The sequence below is a fragment of the Chaetodon trifascialis genome, chromosome 18, assembly GCF_039877785.1.
Source record: "Chaetodon trifascialis isolate fChaTrf1 chromosome 18, fChaTrf1.hap1, whole genome shotgun sequence".
NCBI lineage: Eukaryota > Metazoa > Chordata > Actinopteri > Chaetodontiformes > Chaetodontidae > Chaetodon > Chaetodon trifascialis.
In genome coordinates, this window is record NC_092073.1 from 7,965,426 (window position 1) to 7,979,479 (window position 14,054).

At 45.8% G+C, this 14,054-nt stretch overlaps 1 protein-coding gene across 2 annotated transcripts in view; it reads right to left on the reverse strand.

Annotated features, from left to right (window-relative positions):
• Positions 1 to 616: 616 nt before the first annotated feature.
• Positions 617 to 14,054, reverse strand: part of LOC139346530 (matrix metalloproteinase-16-like) — a 67,064-nt gene continuing 53,626 nt past the window's right edge. For both annotated transcript variants that reach the window (XM_070985628.1, XM_070985627.1), the window contains 4 exons: positions 11,176 to 11,314; positions 6,942 to 7,092; positions 6,479 to 6,594; positions 617 to 2,937 (listed from right to left, as the gene is read on the reverse strand). In XM_070985628.1, coding sequence (XP_070841729.1) covers positions 2,603 to 2,937; positions 6,479 to 6,594; positions 6,942 to 7,092; positions 11,176 to 11,314 — 741 coding nt within the window. In that variant the 3' untranslated portion in view covers positions 617 to 2,602. The remainder of the gene's footprint in view (positions 2,938 to 6,478; positions 6,595 to 6,941; positions 7,093 to 11,175; positions 11,315 to 14,054) is intronic.

The following is a 14,054-nucleotide window of genomic DNA, read 5'->3' on the forward strand; positions in this document are numbered from 1 at the left end:
GAGCCTGATGTTGTCTTACACATAAAAGAGCAATCCCGGTCTATTCCACACAGTGAGACATATAGCTTATCAATTAAACACTGGTTTGGGATCAGTGCTCAGTGTGGGCCGATACTGTAAGCCCTGGCATTGGTGTGAGGAGTGAAAAAGGCGGATTTATGTTGTGCAGCAGGCTGCGGTCTGGCTCAGTGTGACCGTCTGCCCACGATGGAACAGCGATGTTAGTGCTTCATGAAAGATTCAGTTGGCTGTACTGAAATATGCTCTTCATCTATCCGTCAAACTGATGCAAAACTAGGGGGTGCCATCATGAAGACAATACAGAAAGCATGCTGACGTTAGCATTTAGCTTAAAGCACCACTGTACATACAGCATGGTGGATTTTGTGGTGTTATGGATGTTCAATAAGTACAATTCTTAGATTACCTTTCTTGGTGTTTTCCAGTAAAGCGGTCGACACCACACTGCTGCATTCACAGCATCTAAGAGCTGACTGTAACGAACAACTACAAGCTCACACACAGAAGCAGACGCAGAGGACACACATGTACAGACGGCAGGGATCTGCACTGAACACACATACAAGGTCAAAGATGAGAAGAGAGTTCGAAGGCAGCTCTTAATCATATATTGATCAATTTATTCATTCTGTCAGGACACGTTTCCCCGTTGTCCCAAAGTCTTACACAAAGAAGTCATGGTGAGATGGCCAATTTGTTTTGACCACAAAACAGGAAAGAAAGGAAAAAGCAGTATGTGACCATGAAAACAGACACACATTCAAAGAGGCTCGCCATGACGGTGAGGACACTACATGTTTCCTACGGTTAGTTGGTTTGTTGAGGCCAAATTGATCAGCCAATCACCCATCAGATCTCTGAAAGATTACGCAAATGTACCACTAGAATCTCCGTTTTTTTTCTTCGATTTAATTGTACCTGGAGGGAAAGGGGAAGGGGTTTGGGATGCACTTCAAATGTACAAAAATAAATGCAAACAGTATTTTCAAGAGAAAACGTCCTCCTCAGCTTCTGAGGGGCTCTGAAGCCACATTGAGCAGAACCAGTTGGATGTACAGTATGTAAATGCTTGCATGCACGTTGACACAGGCACTGATCTTGACTTGGTGTCTCACTTTGTGGGTCCTCAGTCAGGAGACAAGAGCATTCTTGGAACTGTGAGCTCTCTCAAACAAGGCAGTTAACAGGATTCTTTGAAAAGAGAAAATGGTCTGTCCGTTCACAGATAACCATGACCACTGTGGATGCGTCTTTAAACTGAGGGGAATATGGGCCAAGGACAAAAGTAACATCAGCAAATCCAATAACAAGACTCTCAAGCTCGTAGTTAGCCTGACTTCTGCTGTGTGGAAATGAAAAAAGGAACAAATATCTTAACACACAAAAATAGTGGCTTAACTCCAGAACCTTCTTCTTACGATACATTACTCTCAATACAGGCTGACCCTAACTGTCTATTCTGTCCAGAACGGCTCAGCAAGCCAGTGCTGAGAATTTCGGGTAACGTAATAAAATCCAGAAAAAAACAATCACAATTAGAAGCTCACAATTAGCTTCTGTTACAAACAAACAAATAAAAACAAAAGCGGTATACAAATTAAAAAAAACAACTCCAAGAACAGCAAACCAAGCACAAGTAGTATGATCTATAATTAAGGCGAGTTAAAATATTGCAGAATAATTTGGCCCCTGTGTCTCAAACAGACTGCCACAACAGTCAGAGCTCCCCGACTCTTAATCGCTGCAAGGATCCAGAGAAGAGAAGGAAGGATGAGCTGAAATGAGGGGACGAAAAGGCCAAAGAAAGAAAAAAAAAAAAAAGTGATCCTCTTTGGAGAGAAGTTGATTTTATTTGGTTTCGTTTGGTCTCTTCCTCAGGAGCGTGTTAAAGGGAACAGTGAGGACCTCCTTTCTGAAAAGAATTCAAATAAACAATCTGACAAAAGAGAACAGAAACGGGATTGAAGATTGGGAATGTGATTAACTTGGGTTCATCTTTTCAGCGCAGTATGAAGTGGGGGGGTGGGTGCCGGGGGGGTGGGGGGGGACAAGATCAGAAAATATAAAACTGTTGTTTAATCAACAACCTGATATGACAGATGGCAATGCAGTGCCCCGCGGGAAGAGAGCGCGTCCCCCTGAAAGTCCTCCTTCTGATTAAGAGCAGTCGGGCGAAGAAATAAAAGAGGAGTGGGGCAGGAAGTCAAGTTTCTGAGATACAAAGTGATGCCGACCCTCCTGTTTTTTTTTGTTTTGTTTTGTTTTTTTTGACTGGGATAGAAGGTCTTTTCAAGCAAAGATCCCCAACAAACTGTCCCTCTGCTCCCCTGTTTGTTAAAAAGGCTGGGGGCTCGCGGAGTCAATTTAAGTCCTGGGGTCGCCTTCTGCGTGAGGGGCCGCGAACAGGCTGTTTCTGCGGGTCTGAACCAAGGTGTCAGATCACCCAAAAGGAGGAGGCATGGCTGTGTGTTTTCACTGAAGTTGTCCAAAGTCCACTGTCCTCCTCTGTGGAAGTGGGGGCTGTCGTCCTGTGTTCGCCTGTGTCTTCTGCCACCCCCCCTTCTTGTCTCTGTCTGCTGTTTCAGACCCATTCCTGCATGGAGCGTTTGCAGTACAGTATGTGGCGTGGCGTGCCCTTCCTCTTGAACTGCACCACAGTGTAGATCAGCACCAGCAGGCACAGAGCGAGCACGCAGGGGATGACGATGGCGATGGCCTTCACCGTGTTCGCCTCGTTGTCCAGCTCGATCACCACGTCCGAGGTGCCGTCGTCGGTCGGCGGCCGGGCAGGGTCGATGGGCGTCAGCTCGCAGCCCATGAAGTCCTTGAGGATGGAACGTGGGTAGCCCGGCTCCACGCGCAGGAAGTGGTTGTTGAACTTCCAGTACTCCTTACCCTTGTAAAAGTAGGTGAAACCTGAGGGAGGGAAACAGAGAGGAAGCAGAAACCTGTAAGCGCCTCGTTGAAGAGACTTTAACAGTAACTCCAGGCTGAGTGTCGCTGTCTGCTTCACCTCCGACCAAACCCTGCAACTCTGCAGCAGGTTAAACCACCGGAGGTCTGCAGAAAGCGTTTCAGCTGCTCTTTAAAACTCAGTAAAAGCAATTAGAATCAAGACGAGCCAAAGGGACGACTGCACAACAAGTCATCCCTCAGGCCACCAGTCACACCAAGGCTCTTATTATAGGCCAAATATAGACATCTTAATCAATGGTGAAAGAAGTACTCTTATACAGCAGGTTGGCTTTTTTAAGGGCTGTGACGCATTAACACGTCAGCAGCATTTTAATGTTGTAGCTAGCAGAGATGGAGCTAACTGAACTGCTTTGCACAGTGCTGGGTAGTTTCATCCATGACGTGTCCTGTATTTAAAACAACTGCATGCTTTGTGAGTAGTCTTCATGTGTAAAGTAAAAAAAGTATCAAGCATTGGAAAACTGCAGGACTTCAAAATTGTACTTGAGTGTACTCAACATTATATTTCACTGTTGTTAGTGTTGGAGCCACTTTGGTACTTTTGGTTGTCAAAACACACAAAAATCATTTTTTGTGTGTTTTTTTTAAGGTTGTTCATACGTCTAAGTTCACGTAAGTGAGCCCTCTTAGAACTCTTTTTCCTTTCTCATTAAAACACTGATCAAACTCTGCCTTGGAACAATCAGAAAAAGACAGACTGAGCTGAAATCAAGCCGACGATCACCTGCCGGCGCGGCAGCACAAGCACACCTCAAACAACTGTGTTCAGCCACTGTTTCTGACTGCTCGGCTGAGATGTCCCCGACTGTCCCTCAGGACTAATTATATCCGGTCATAAAAGAGGGAACACATCCAACCAGGAGCCAAAGCCCACAGTTCATATCACACAACAAATGTCAGGCCGCTGCGGCGCTTTTCAAATCACAAGAGTGGCAGCTTTTCTGTCGAGGAATGTGGAGGCGATTGTCCCGATGTCACACAAATTCAGAAGTCCATCGACACAGCGAGTCAGTGGTGACTTTTGGATGAAAAAGTTGGGGTAATTTCCCCAAAGTTGGGTCCCTCTGTGTTTGAGTCAAGAGCAATGAAAATGGTCACAGAAGCAAAAAAAAAAACAAAAAAAAAACACACAAGCAAACGTTATGACGATGAATAAGTTGTAACCTAACAATGACATAAAAAATGACATTTGTGAGTCTTTACATGACGAATTCTCCTGCGCCGTGATAATAACTTGCTGTGAAAATGTTTGGGTTGACACTAAACTTCTCTGCCTCCTGCGAGCCTCTGCCTCTGAGACGCTTGTTGGGAAAATATATGTGCTGTAAAACGGACTATGACAGCCTGGCTGAATTCTCAAGCTCTCCTCTTCCTCACTGGACCCCTTTGCACTGTGTTTCTCACAATTTATTATTCATGCATACTCTTCTCTGGAAAGATGGGGGGGGGGGGTGCTCTAAATTTCCAGTCAAATGGCAAGATGGGTCCTGTAGAAGCCAGGGCTTCTTAAATCACTTGTGAGCTGAAGATGTTTCTGGTGAGGAAGGCACAGGACAAAGCTTTAAAAGATTCATCTTGGAAGTAGTCCGTTACACGTCTTCTCACAGGAGTGTGAGAGAGAAAAGGAGTGAAAAGATGGAAATGTGGTTAAGATTAATCTCACGTGTCACTTTTTTCCCAGTGTTTTCTAAAGAGTGAGCAAAGTCCAAAGTGAGGAAATGACACTGTCTTTGCTAAGAGAAGACTGACTGTACGTCCACTCTAATGTGTGTTCATTTTCAAATGCCGCTTCGAATCACTGTGCGGATGAGACTTTTGGCACAGCGTCAGAAATAATCTCCACCCAGACTAACCTGAAAACGCACATCACATGAGCGCTCGCAAACACGGGGCGTGCACGTGCCTCCTGCACAGCTGCTGGCGTACGCAACAAGGTCAGCGACACAGTCTGCTGTCCATTTTCAATTACCCGCTGGCTCAGATGCAGAATATAAGCGTCTGATGTCGTTTAATTTCGTCCAGGAAAGGGCGATGTGATAGAAGCGTGATGAATCAGGGAGGGCATGTGACCGATGGCCAAATCGTTAGTTTTGCATATAAAGACTTGTTGTGGGGGGAAACAGTTTGACTGTCAATAGAAAGCTCACAAATTTGGATGAGATTTAAAGAGACATAAATAGAAGACGTTGACAGGTGGTTTGTTTCAGGAAGAGTCACAGCTTGGTCCTCAAAACCTGAGCAGTTATAGTCTGAGCAACATGTGGTCGTATATGCAATAAAACCCCAGCCAGTCTACACACAACACCCTCTAATCTCTCATCTGGAGTTCGGCTGATCAGATGAAGAATTACAGCCGCTGAGGGGAATTTCTTCTTCCTTCCTGCCTGGCAGCAGCTTCTGCAGCACTCCTCCCCTGCATCGAACACATGTGAAGTGTTACACGGACACAGAGGCAACGGATAGAAGGGGTTGCTGGACAAAAACCTGCAGTCCTGTGACGCGCATGAAGATTGAGAGAGGCAGGGAGAGAGGAGAGGGAGGGGGAGAGGTGAGGCAGCTTGAGTCGTTGTGGGTGAGAGCCGGGCCAACATCACCCCGAGGCCCCTTCTCTGAAACGCGCTGCCTCATGCACACGATCATCGGCAGCGCATTCAATTATGGCTGGTGATCTGGGTCAATGTTATGAGCGCGCCACTTGACACACTGTCTCTGCAAACAGCAGGCCCGCCAATAAAAGCGGGCCGACGCATGTACGAGTGGAGGCACATGCGAAGAACACCGATCCACCCTTCATGCTCCGATTGATGCCCGCTCCACCTGGCCTCACCGGCAGACACGCCTGGCTACAGATCTGGCAGCAGATCCGCAGCACAGATGGCCTGAGCATTCAGCACCACCTGCCCTGCTTTTTCCAACCCGGGCGATGCCAAGACGAGGCCCGAGCCCACCTGGCATAATGCATCCAATGGGAAAAGCATTTTCCCTCTTCACGCTATCGGGCGAGCCAATGGGGGGAGCTATTTGAGAATTCTAAATCCCGCCTCCCCACCCTTGGCGAGGGCCAACTGGCTTAAACCGGAATGAGCGCCCAGCGGTGGTCTTGTCCTTTCTGCTTTCCACAATCTTGCTCCAACTGGGTCTTATGGCACACTGAGCAGGATGGACTGATTCTGGAACATTCTGCTTGTGAAACAATTCAAACTAACACACGCAAAAAAGGCATTTCTGCATAAACTGACCTCCTGTCGTCTTTCGTTTGCTGTACACAAACACTCCATCAGTCGTTTCCCCCTGATATTGCATGTATGGAAGCGTGCCACTTGCTGAGACTCGGTGTAATAACTGGGGCAAATTTCAATCAATGCTACTCCGGTTTACCTCCTGCGCAGCGCGTGCCAGTGACCAGCTGAAATCAATGCTGTCTGGCACATGAACTGCGCTGTTATTGCCAAATCAGACTATCGGGCAGGACAAATCGTACCATTGGCTTTGTCGACGAAGGCCCCCTGCGGCGAATCAGGCACACCTCTCCACACTGTGATGGGCTTGGGATAGCCAGGGTCCATGGTTCTCATTTCCTCATTGTAGCGCCAGTACCTAAAGAGCCACAGGAAGACACGTTCAGCTTACGAAGACACTTCAAGTCAACTCTTCCTTCAATTTTTCTGATTTTTGTGTCGGCTGACTTTAATTGAAAGGGCGAATTTCATCAAAATCATAAGGATTTCCCAGCCTGGGGTCACCACAGGGTCTTGGCATGTCTTTTGATAACAGAAATGTGACGTTTAATTGCTCATGCTGCTTACAAATACACAAATACACACAGTGGGTTTGGCTGTACGAATGCATATTTTTTTTAGATAGCTGCAGCTGCTAAACGTCTGAATTCCAGAGGTTTTTCAAGCTTCCTTATCGTTTGTGAAAACAAACATTTTTGTACCCACCTGTCACCTTTAAAGAAGTAGGTCTTGGCCACATCCTCCCACCACACAGCTGCCTCGATGCTCTGGGCCGGCATGCCGTGGCCGAACTGGGCGATGTCCTTGGGGTATCCAGACTGCAACACCGTGTCCTTAAACACCCAGAACTGCTTTCCTGCACATCAAGAAAGACGGGGGGAGAAATAAATTGGAAGGACAAGCAACAGCTGGGATTACCCTCCAGGAGCGACGCGCGAGGGCGGCAGATTTACAAAGACAGATACAAGCCTCGCAACAAATGGCAGGCAATAACCTGTTGCCTTGTATTACTGTATCTGATGTTGACGTTTCCCTAATTCAAAATAGGACACAGACGTGGTGACATGTTCTCTGTTGCCTCATATTGCCCTTGCTTAGAGGTACTCTGGGAACTTTTCAGCGCTGGAGCCAGCAACTGCTCAGCTGAGATAAAGAGAAACGGCAACGACCCTTGTGGGAAAATTGGTGGCCACGGAGCCACACTGAAACATTTCTTAAGAGCTTCCTCGCTCTGAGGAGCAGCACATACCTGAACGAGGACTCTGATAATGTTGAAAAATGAAAAACTACGTCCTAGTTTTTTGTTTGTCCCTCTCCTCCTTTGCCTTTAACCCCTCCTTCCTGTGGAGTAACTGGGTTAAACAGCACGTTTCTGACTGCGTGACCCCAGGAAGTGCTTTTCTTTGTCACACATACGTAACAAGAGAGAGAAGGGAAAGAGGTGGAATGACGAAGGAAGAGAGAGGAAAAACAAAGGCTTGTCATTCTTTACTGACTCATGTCACACACAGCTTTTGCTTTATCTTTCAGATCATTTGATTTGTCATTTATCATGCGTCTCTCTTCGGGATCTGAACCCCTCTGGTAGAGAGGAGAAAAGACAGAGGGAAATGAAGCAGTGAAAACATGAAAAGGCTGACAAGGAAGGGAAAACAAAGAGTGTGTGTGTCCTTCAACAAATACAGGAAGTGGGTGCGGAATCAAGCAGACATGATCCCTGCAAGATTTACACTCATTCTCTTGCTTCTTAAAGGTCACGCATCTGACGGTTAACCTTAAAGAAGTATTTACAGTACATAGCTGAGGCTGAGGTGGGGGGGGGGGGGGGGGAGGGGGTCTGCAGAGGAGGAAGGAACAGTAGGACAAAGTGCTGGCTGAGTGTCAGTGGGAATGTAGTGGCCTCTTTCTGGAGAGGAAATTCCTGTCATTTCACCTCTTTCTCTTACAGCGCTCCTCTCACTTTGGGTCACACTTCCTCTGGCCCTGACACACACACACGCGCGCCACACCCTGAGATTAACAGAGCCCCACCCCTACAAAAGAATGAGTTCGACTTGATTCACAAAAAAAAAACTATCCTTCTCTCTCTATCCTACATAAAATGGGATTCTCCTTTCTTTTTTAAAAATTGGACTCGACTTGCATGGCCCTCCACATAAAAGTCTGGCTTCATCTTCAGAGCTGTGAGGGCTGCTTTGATGTAGCGGCGGCTCCGGCATCTGCTGCACTGTCACGACTAATCCCCTGCTTGCCCTCAACAGTGTACGAGGAGCGTTATATAGCATGAAGACGTGTTCCAAAAAGAGACCCCTCCTCCTTACACGGGCCACACACATACACGTACTGTGCAACCAAATGAGCCACACATTTGAGGTCTGGAACTGGAACACACACACACCAGAGTGAGTGATTTAATGCGTTGTTAACATTAACAGTAACGTCAGCATCCCTGTCTCTTGTGAGATTGTATTGGATAAACCACAAATCTATGTGATTTTCTGTTGTTTGCATCCAAACCATGCAGGAGTTAGGTCAGAAAGAGTGACATTTGAATTATATTTATATCTGTAATACCACACTATACTATTAGGACGGACTAGCTCTACTCTGCGATGCACCAACAATGCTACTATACTGCAGAAAGCAGTGTAGCTTTAGCCTCAGTCTTCTGGCACGTTACATAGAGTTCAGCCATCATATTGGTTTAAACAGATCAGCTGGAAACATTAAGTCAGCTGCAGACTTGCAACCAACTGACAGCTGATAAAATCTGCTCGCCTCAGTTGTCACATCAGCGGACTAAAATCAGTCCTCCATGACAAACGGGTAGCCTGCTTTTGTTTATCTCTGCGTGGAATCAGAGCCCTATTGTTTTGAAAATGGCTTCATCAAATGAATTGTGTCAGTATTTAGAGCCTCTGTATAGGCAGAGGATATGAGCAGGACATTGAACTGTTAAAATAAGCTTGTCACTGCTCTTTGCAGGACACCTTATGCATCGGTGACACTGCTTCAAATGTACCTCAAACATATCTTTGGTGTGTCTGCACTGGAGGGTCTTGTTCTGATATGTCTGCAATACACGAACATCAACAGACGTATTGACCCGGCTGATTTACTGGTCTAGCTGTAATCTAAAATAACACGCTCTCAGACATGTCTGCATGAGGTAAATGAAGCAAGCAGCTCTGTCTGTCCTCAGCACCAATCAGGCTCTGATTGGATCCTGCCTCCTGGGAGGAAAATGCATATTGACGTATGGATCTTGCTGCGTGCGTCAGGCGTCTCGGTGCGACCTTGCGACTCTCAAAATTCAACTTGATGAATTTCATTTGAATTTCATAATGCCACCTCTCATGTTGTGATTTCAGCCGATCAAGTAGTTACATTTCTACATATACACAGCTTTTAAGTGTAATTCTCCAAAATCTGTCCGCGTGCTGTCATCCAGCTGCGAGTGAGGATTCTGTAAAGAGTCTGATTAGCACAGCTGACAATAGGCTTGATTCTACTGTTGCATATCATTTTTACACAATCATGGGACTACACATTCTCAACTTGCATATCTGGTGTCTCAGATGAATGGAAACGGGGGAGTAGTGACTCAAAATTGGCACAAAACTGCACTGTAGGAATGAAGAACACATGCTGAATCTATCTCTAATGTAGACCAGCGGTGTCTGCTTACTGACCTGCTCTGCGATGCCGTTACAGCACTGAGCTAATCAGCGTCTCAGCCATGACTTCAGTGCAAACTACACTCTAAAGCCTCCATATGTGCATTTATTTTAGGAGACGAGGACGAGGCGCTGTTGGAGAATATTCAAACCGGCTGCTTCGACAAGGACCTGGAGTGCTGCGTTTTGTTTTCTGACCGACTTCCTAATTTTTTTCTTCCAAATGGGGACAGGCAGAATAAGGCCTTCTGGGAAATCAGCTGTGCGTGTTCAAATGAAAAATGGTAGCCCGTTAGTATGAATTTTCTAAATCTGTGTGCAATCCCGTTGCTGCTCAGCCCAGAAAGAGAGCGGGCTGGAGGATGAAGCGCCAAACTTCCAGAGCTGGCGGGGGCGCGCGGGACCGGCTGTCTGCGTCTCCGGGAATCGTTAGGTGTTGAAAATAGAAACATGTTTGAGAGAAGATTTGTAGTTTTTATCTCAGCAGACTTTCATTGCTTACCTACGTGTCCTTTCACCAACTCCCCCTCTCTCTGTCTGTCCTCTCTGGAGCGTAAACAGGAGTTTACAGGGCTGCTTTGTTTGTTTGCTGTTTCTTTTAAGTGGCTTTTCGGCTTTAGACATAATTAGCTTTGAATCTGGGTGTTTTGGGGCTGGCTCAGTCGAGATTTGAATATGTAGACAAATCTCTTCAGAAAGGTACAAAATCTAAATCTGAGACCATCACACACTGACACTGACACTGACTTTGATTCCCAAGAGTGACACACGCTAATTATGTTTAGCCAGAGATGAAGATTTAAATTAAAACATGTTGCTACCAGCACCAATACATTCAACACCAGTATTATTAAAAGTCAAAACTGGTGGATTATGGTGGATTTTCTAACCAAGTAGGCAAAACACGGATTTAATCTTCCACAGATTTACACTGAACTCACACACACAGATAAGATCAAGGCAGTTCTTTGAGTGAGCATGATAACATGCAGCAGTTATTGAAGATAAAACCCCTCTGTTTGTTTCTAAGCGCGGACACACGTAGAGAACAGATGCTGAATACTAAAAAGACATCTGCATACGGTTTATATGAAAGGACAGCATGTACACAGAACATATCTAGGAAATCACTGCGCATGAATAATACACAAGATGAATAAACGAGAAGCAAATTAAATCAGGGTGGTACAGACGCAGTATTTGGTCGGGATGAAGGTGAATCGAACGGAAAGGAGCTTCACACAGCAGCAGTGCGAGCTTACCTTTGAAGAAGACAAACTTGCCCTCGCTGTTCTCATAGACGGCATCTATCTTGGGCGGCAGGCCCCTCCAGAAAACACTGATGAGCATGGGGTATCCCGGCATCACCGAGTTATCTCTCACCCGCCAAAACCAGTGATCCTGAAAGAGAGACAGAGGGACGCTGTCAGGAAACGCTGCTTTAAAAATGAGTGAAGTTTCAAAAAATTGGGCATTTAGGTGGCATTATAGGGAATGTGAGATCTTGTTTTCACCCAAAATAGGAACTGAAAGTTTGGATATAATGGCCTCTGTTGATTCTATTTTGATTATTGTTGTTTTAACGTGTCTCTTGAGTCCTCCAACTTCATAAAAGTGCAATCCCAAACCGCTGAAGCAGCCTTTTAACCAGATGTGCATGGTTTGGCAAACGTACATCTGGCTAAAGGGCTACTTAGTCCTCATCCCTGAAGTCTTTTCTCTTGTAAAACCAAAACCAAAACATTTACTGGCACTTATCTTTGTATTGCTAGTAGAAGTTTTCAAGAGCAGTGTATTCATTGCCTAAATCTGGTGCTGAATGATCTCATTAGGGGGAAAAATGCTGACTACAACTGCAGTTGTCACCTTGTCAAGAGATTTTGGCAAATGCATGTCTGGTTACCATCAGAGTCACAGTCACGGCTAACATATGGTGTGTGTGAGTGTATATGTATGCTGCAAATTGTAAGATAACTGCGGGTAAATAACAGCATCTGATAGCGGTGAAGTCAGGCCAGCAGCTGCTTTTAAAGCCCCAATAACTTTAACATCTACATCCACTTTCTCAGGATGCCTGGAAAGCTGCGCACACAGAACCTGAAGACATACTGGGAAAACCATCAAGTCACGGGGGCAAAGTGATAGCCAGGAGCTTTATGAGAAGCCAAGAGTCTCTGATTTCCTTCGGGGGGGTGGAAGGTGGGGGTGGGGGACGTGAGTGTGGCCAACTGGAAGGTGTGTCTTTTTGATGTTGGATGAAACTTGATGACAGAGGGGGGCCAGGGGGAGACCCAGCTGCGAAAGCCATTAGGACTCAGTGAGATGTCCCACCCTTTGGCAATGAACGGCCAGTTGCGTCTCCTGAACACTCAGGCCAAAAAGCCTGACCTCATAGCGAGGGACGCCGAGACAGAGAGGGAAGAGACAACACATCATCACACCCTGCCTCATTCACAGTGAAAGCTAAATAAACAGGCCATTTATCAAACCCTCTCTGCGCCGCTCTCCTCCTCTCTCTCTCTGTCTAATCCAATTGTTTCTCTGGGACTCTCTTCTCTCCCTGGACTCTTCCTCCTCTTTCTTTTCATTTCCCCTTGTCTCTCATTCCAATTCCCGACTCTCTTCCTCTCCCTCTCTCGCTCTATACCTACAGCCTCCATAGATTTCAGTTGTTCAGCATTTTTCTTCCGTGCACGGCCCGGCCCAGTAATTGAAAACAGATCAAACTGTGAAATTCAACCCATTTGAATCCTTTTGACTTTCTAAAAGAGAAAATGTTCTTTCTCCCGGCCGGCCGTCCCACTCCCACTCTGAAAATAAAGCTCAGACAAGCGCACTTGTAGAACATTTCAAGCCAGCACTTTGCAATTACGGGAACGTCTAGAACAATCACAAGTTTAGTCTTTGCACAAGTTGGAAATACTATACCTCAAACTGTTCATGTTCTGTGCTTTGAGAGAAAGGGCAGTGCAGGGTTTTCGCATCACGTCACGCATCCTGTCTCCTGGCGCATGATAATGCATGCAGAGCAATAAGGCTGAATTACCATACGCTCAACGGCATTAACAAACTGTCCCTTCAGATGAGTTTTTGTCAGTGTTGAGGAAGGTGTGTGAGGCTGAGAGCTCACAGTTTCAACTGTACGACACATCGCTGCACTGCAGGAGGAACCTTTAGCTTCAGAACGGATAAATAGCAGCTTTGCATTTAATTAATACATAAATGAACAGGTATTTGTACACGGATCAAGTAATGAGTGCTGTGAGATTAGTGTGAAAGGTAAGTGGCAAAACTCCTTATGTCCATATAACGGCCATGGAAGGATTACTGGACGGCCTCTCCCCTGGGTCAGAGCGTCTGTTTGAAGATGATAAAATGATTGAAATGGATTGAAAATGACGACAAAGAGATGTGAACAACCAAAGAGGCAAACTGACGACAAAGAGATGCAAAATGACCACAAAGAGACAAAAAACAACTGCGAAGACTCAAAAGACAACTACAAAGAGACAAAAAACACAGAGATGAGAGACGGAGAGGACAAAGAGAAAACACAAAGACAAAGAGGAAGATGCAAATCGACTGTAACGCTTTTATAGTCATTGTCATCTAATTTGGCCAAGACATAGATATCATTTCAGATATAAAAATGTGTTAAAAACTGGACGAGCTGTGACATCTTTATTCCCTGCACACTGATCGTCTGTTACACACACTCTTACACACACCTTCACATTTACATACTGAATAAAGGACAGATGACAGATGTCTTCTCATCACCTTTCATTTGATTAAGGAAAACCACCAACAAGTGGCTCTTACCAAGCCTGGACCCCCGTTTATCAACTTCTAAGAATTCCATCTCAAAGCGCCAATGACGAGTCAACTGGGCAGTAAAAAACCTGAATTTAACGATGTGGTTAAACCTAAAACCTCGTCATCATACATCCAGGTCAGACACGGGTGTGCATCTGCTGCTGCCGTGTGTGTCTGTGTGCGAGTGAGGAGGTGAGAACATGACAGACAGCGGTGTGAGGATGACAGCGTCGCTGACCTCTCACTCGGTTAATGTGACGCACACGCTTGCTTGGCTTGACTGAGGGCAGAATGCAGGTGTAAATAATTCAGAGGCACGAGGATT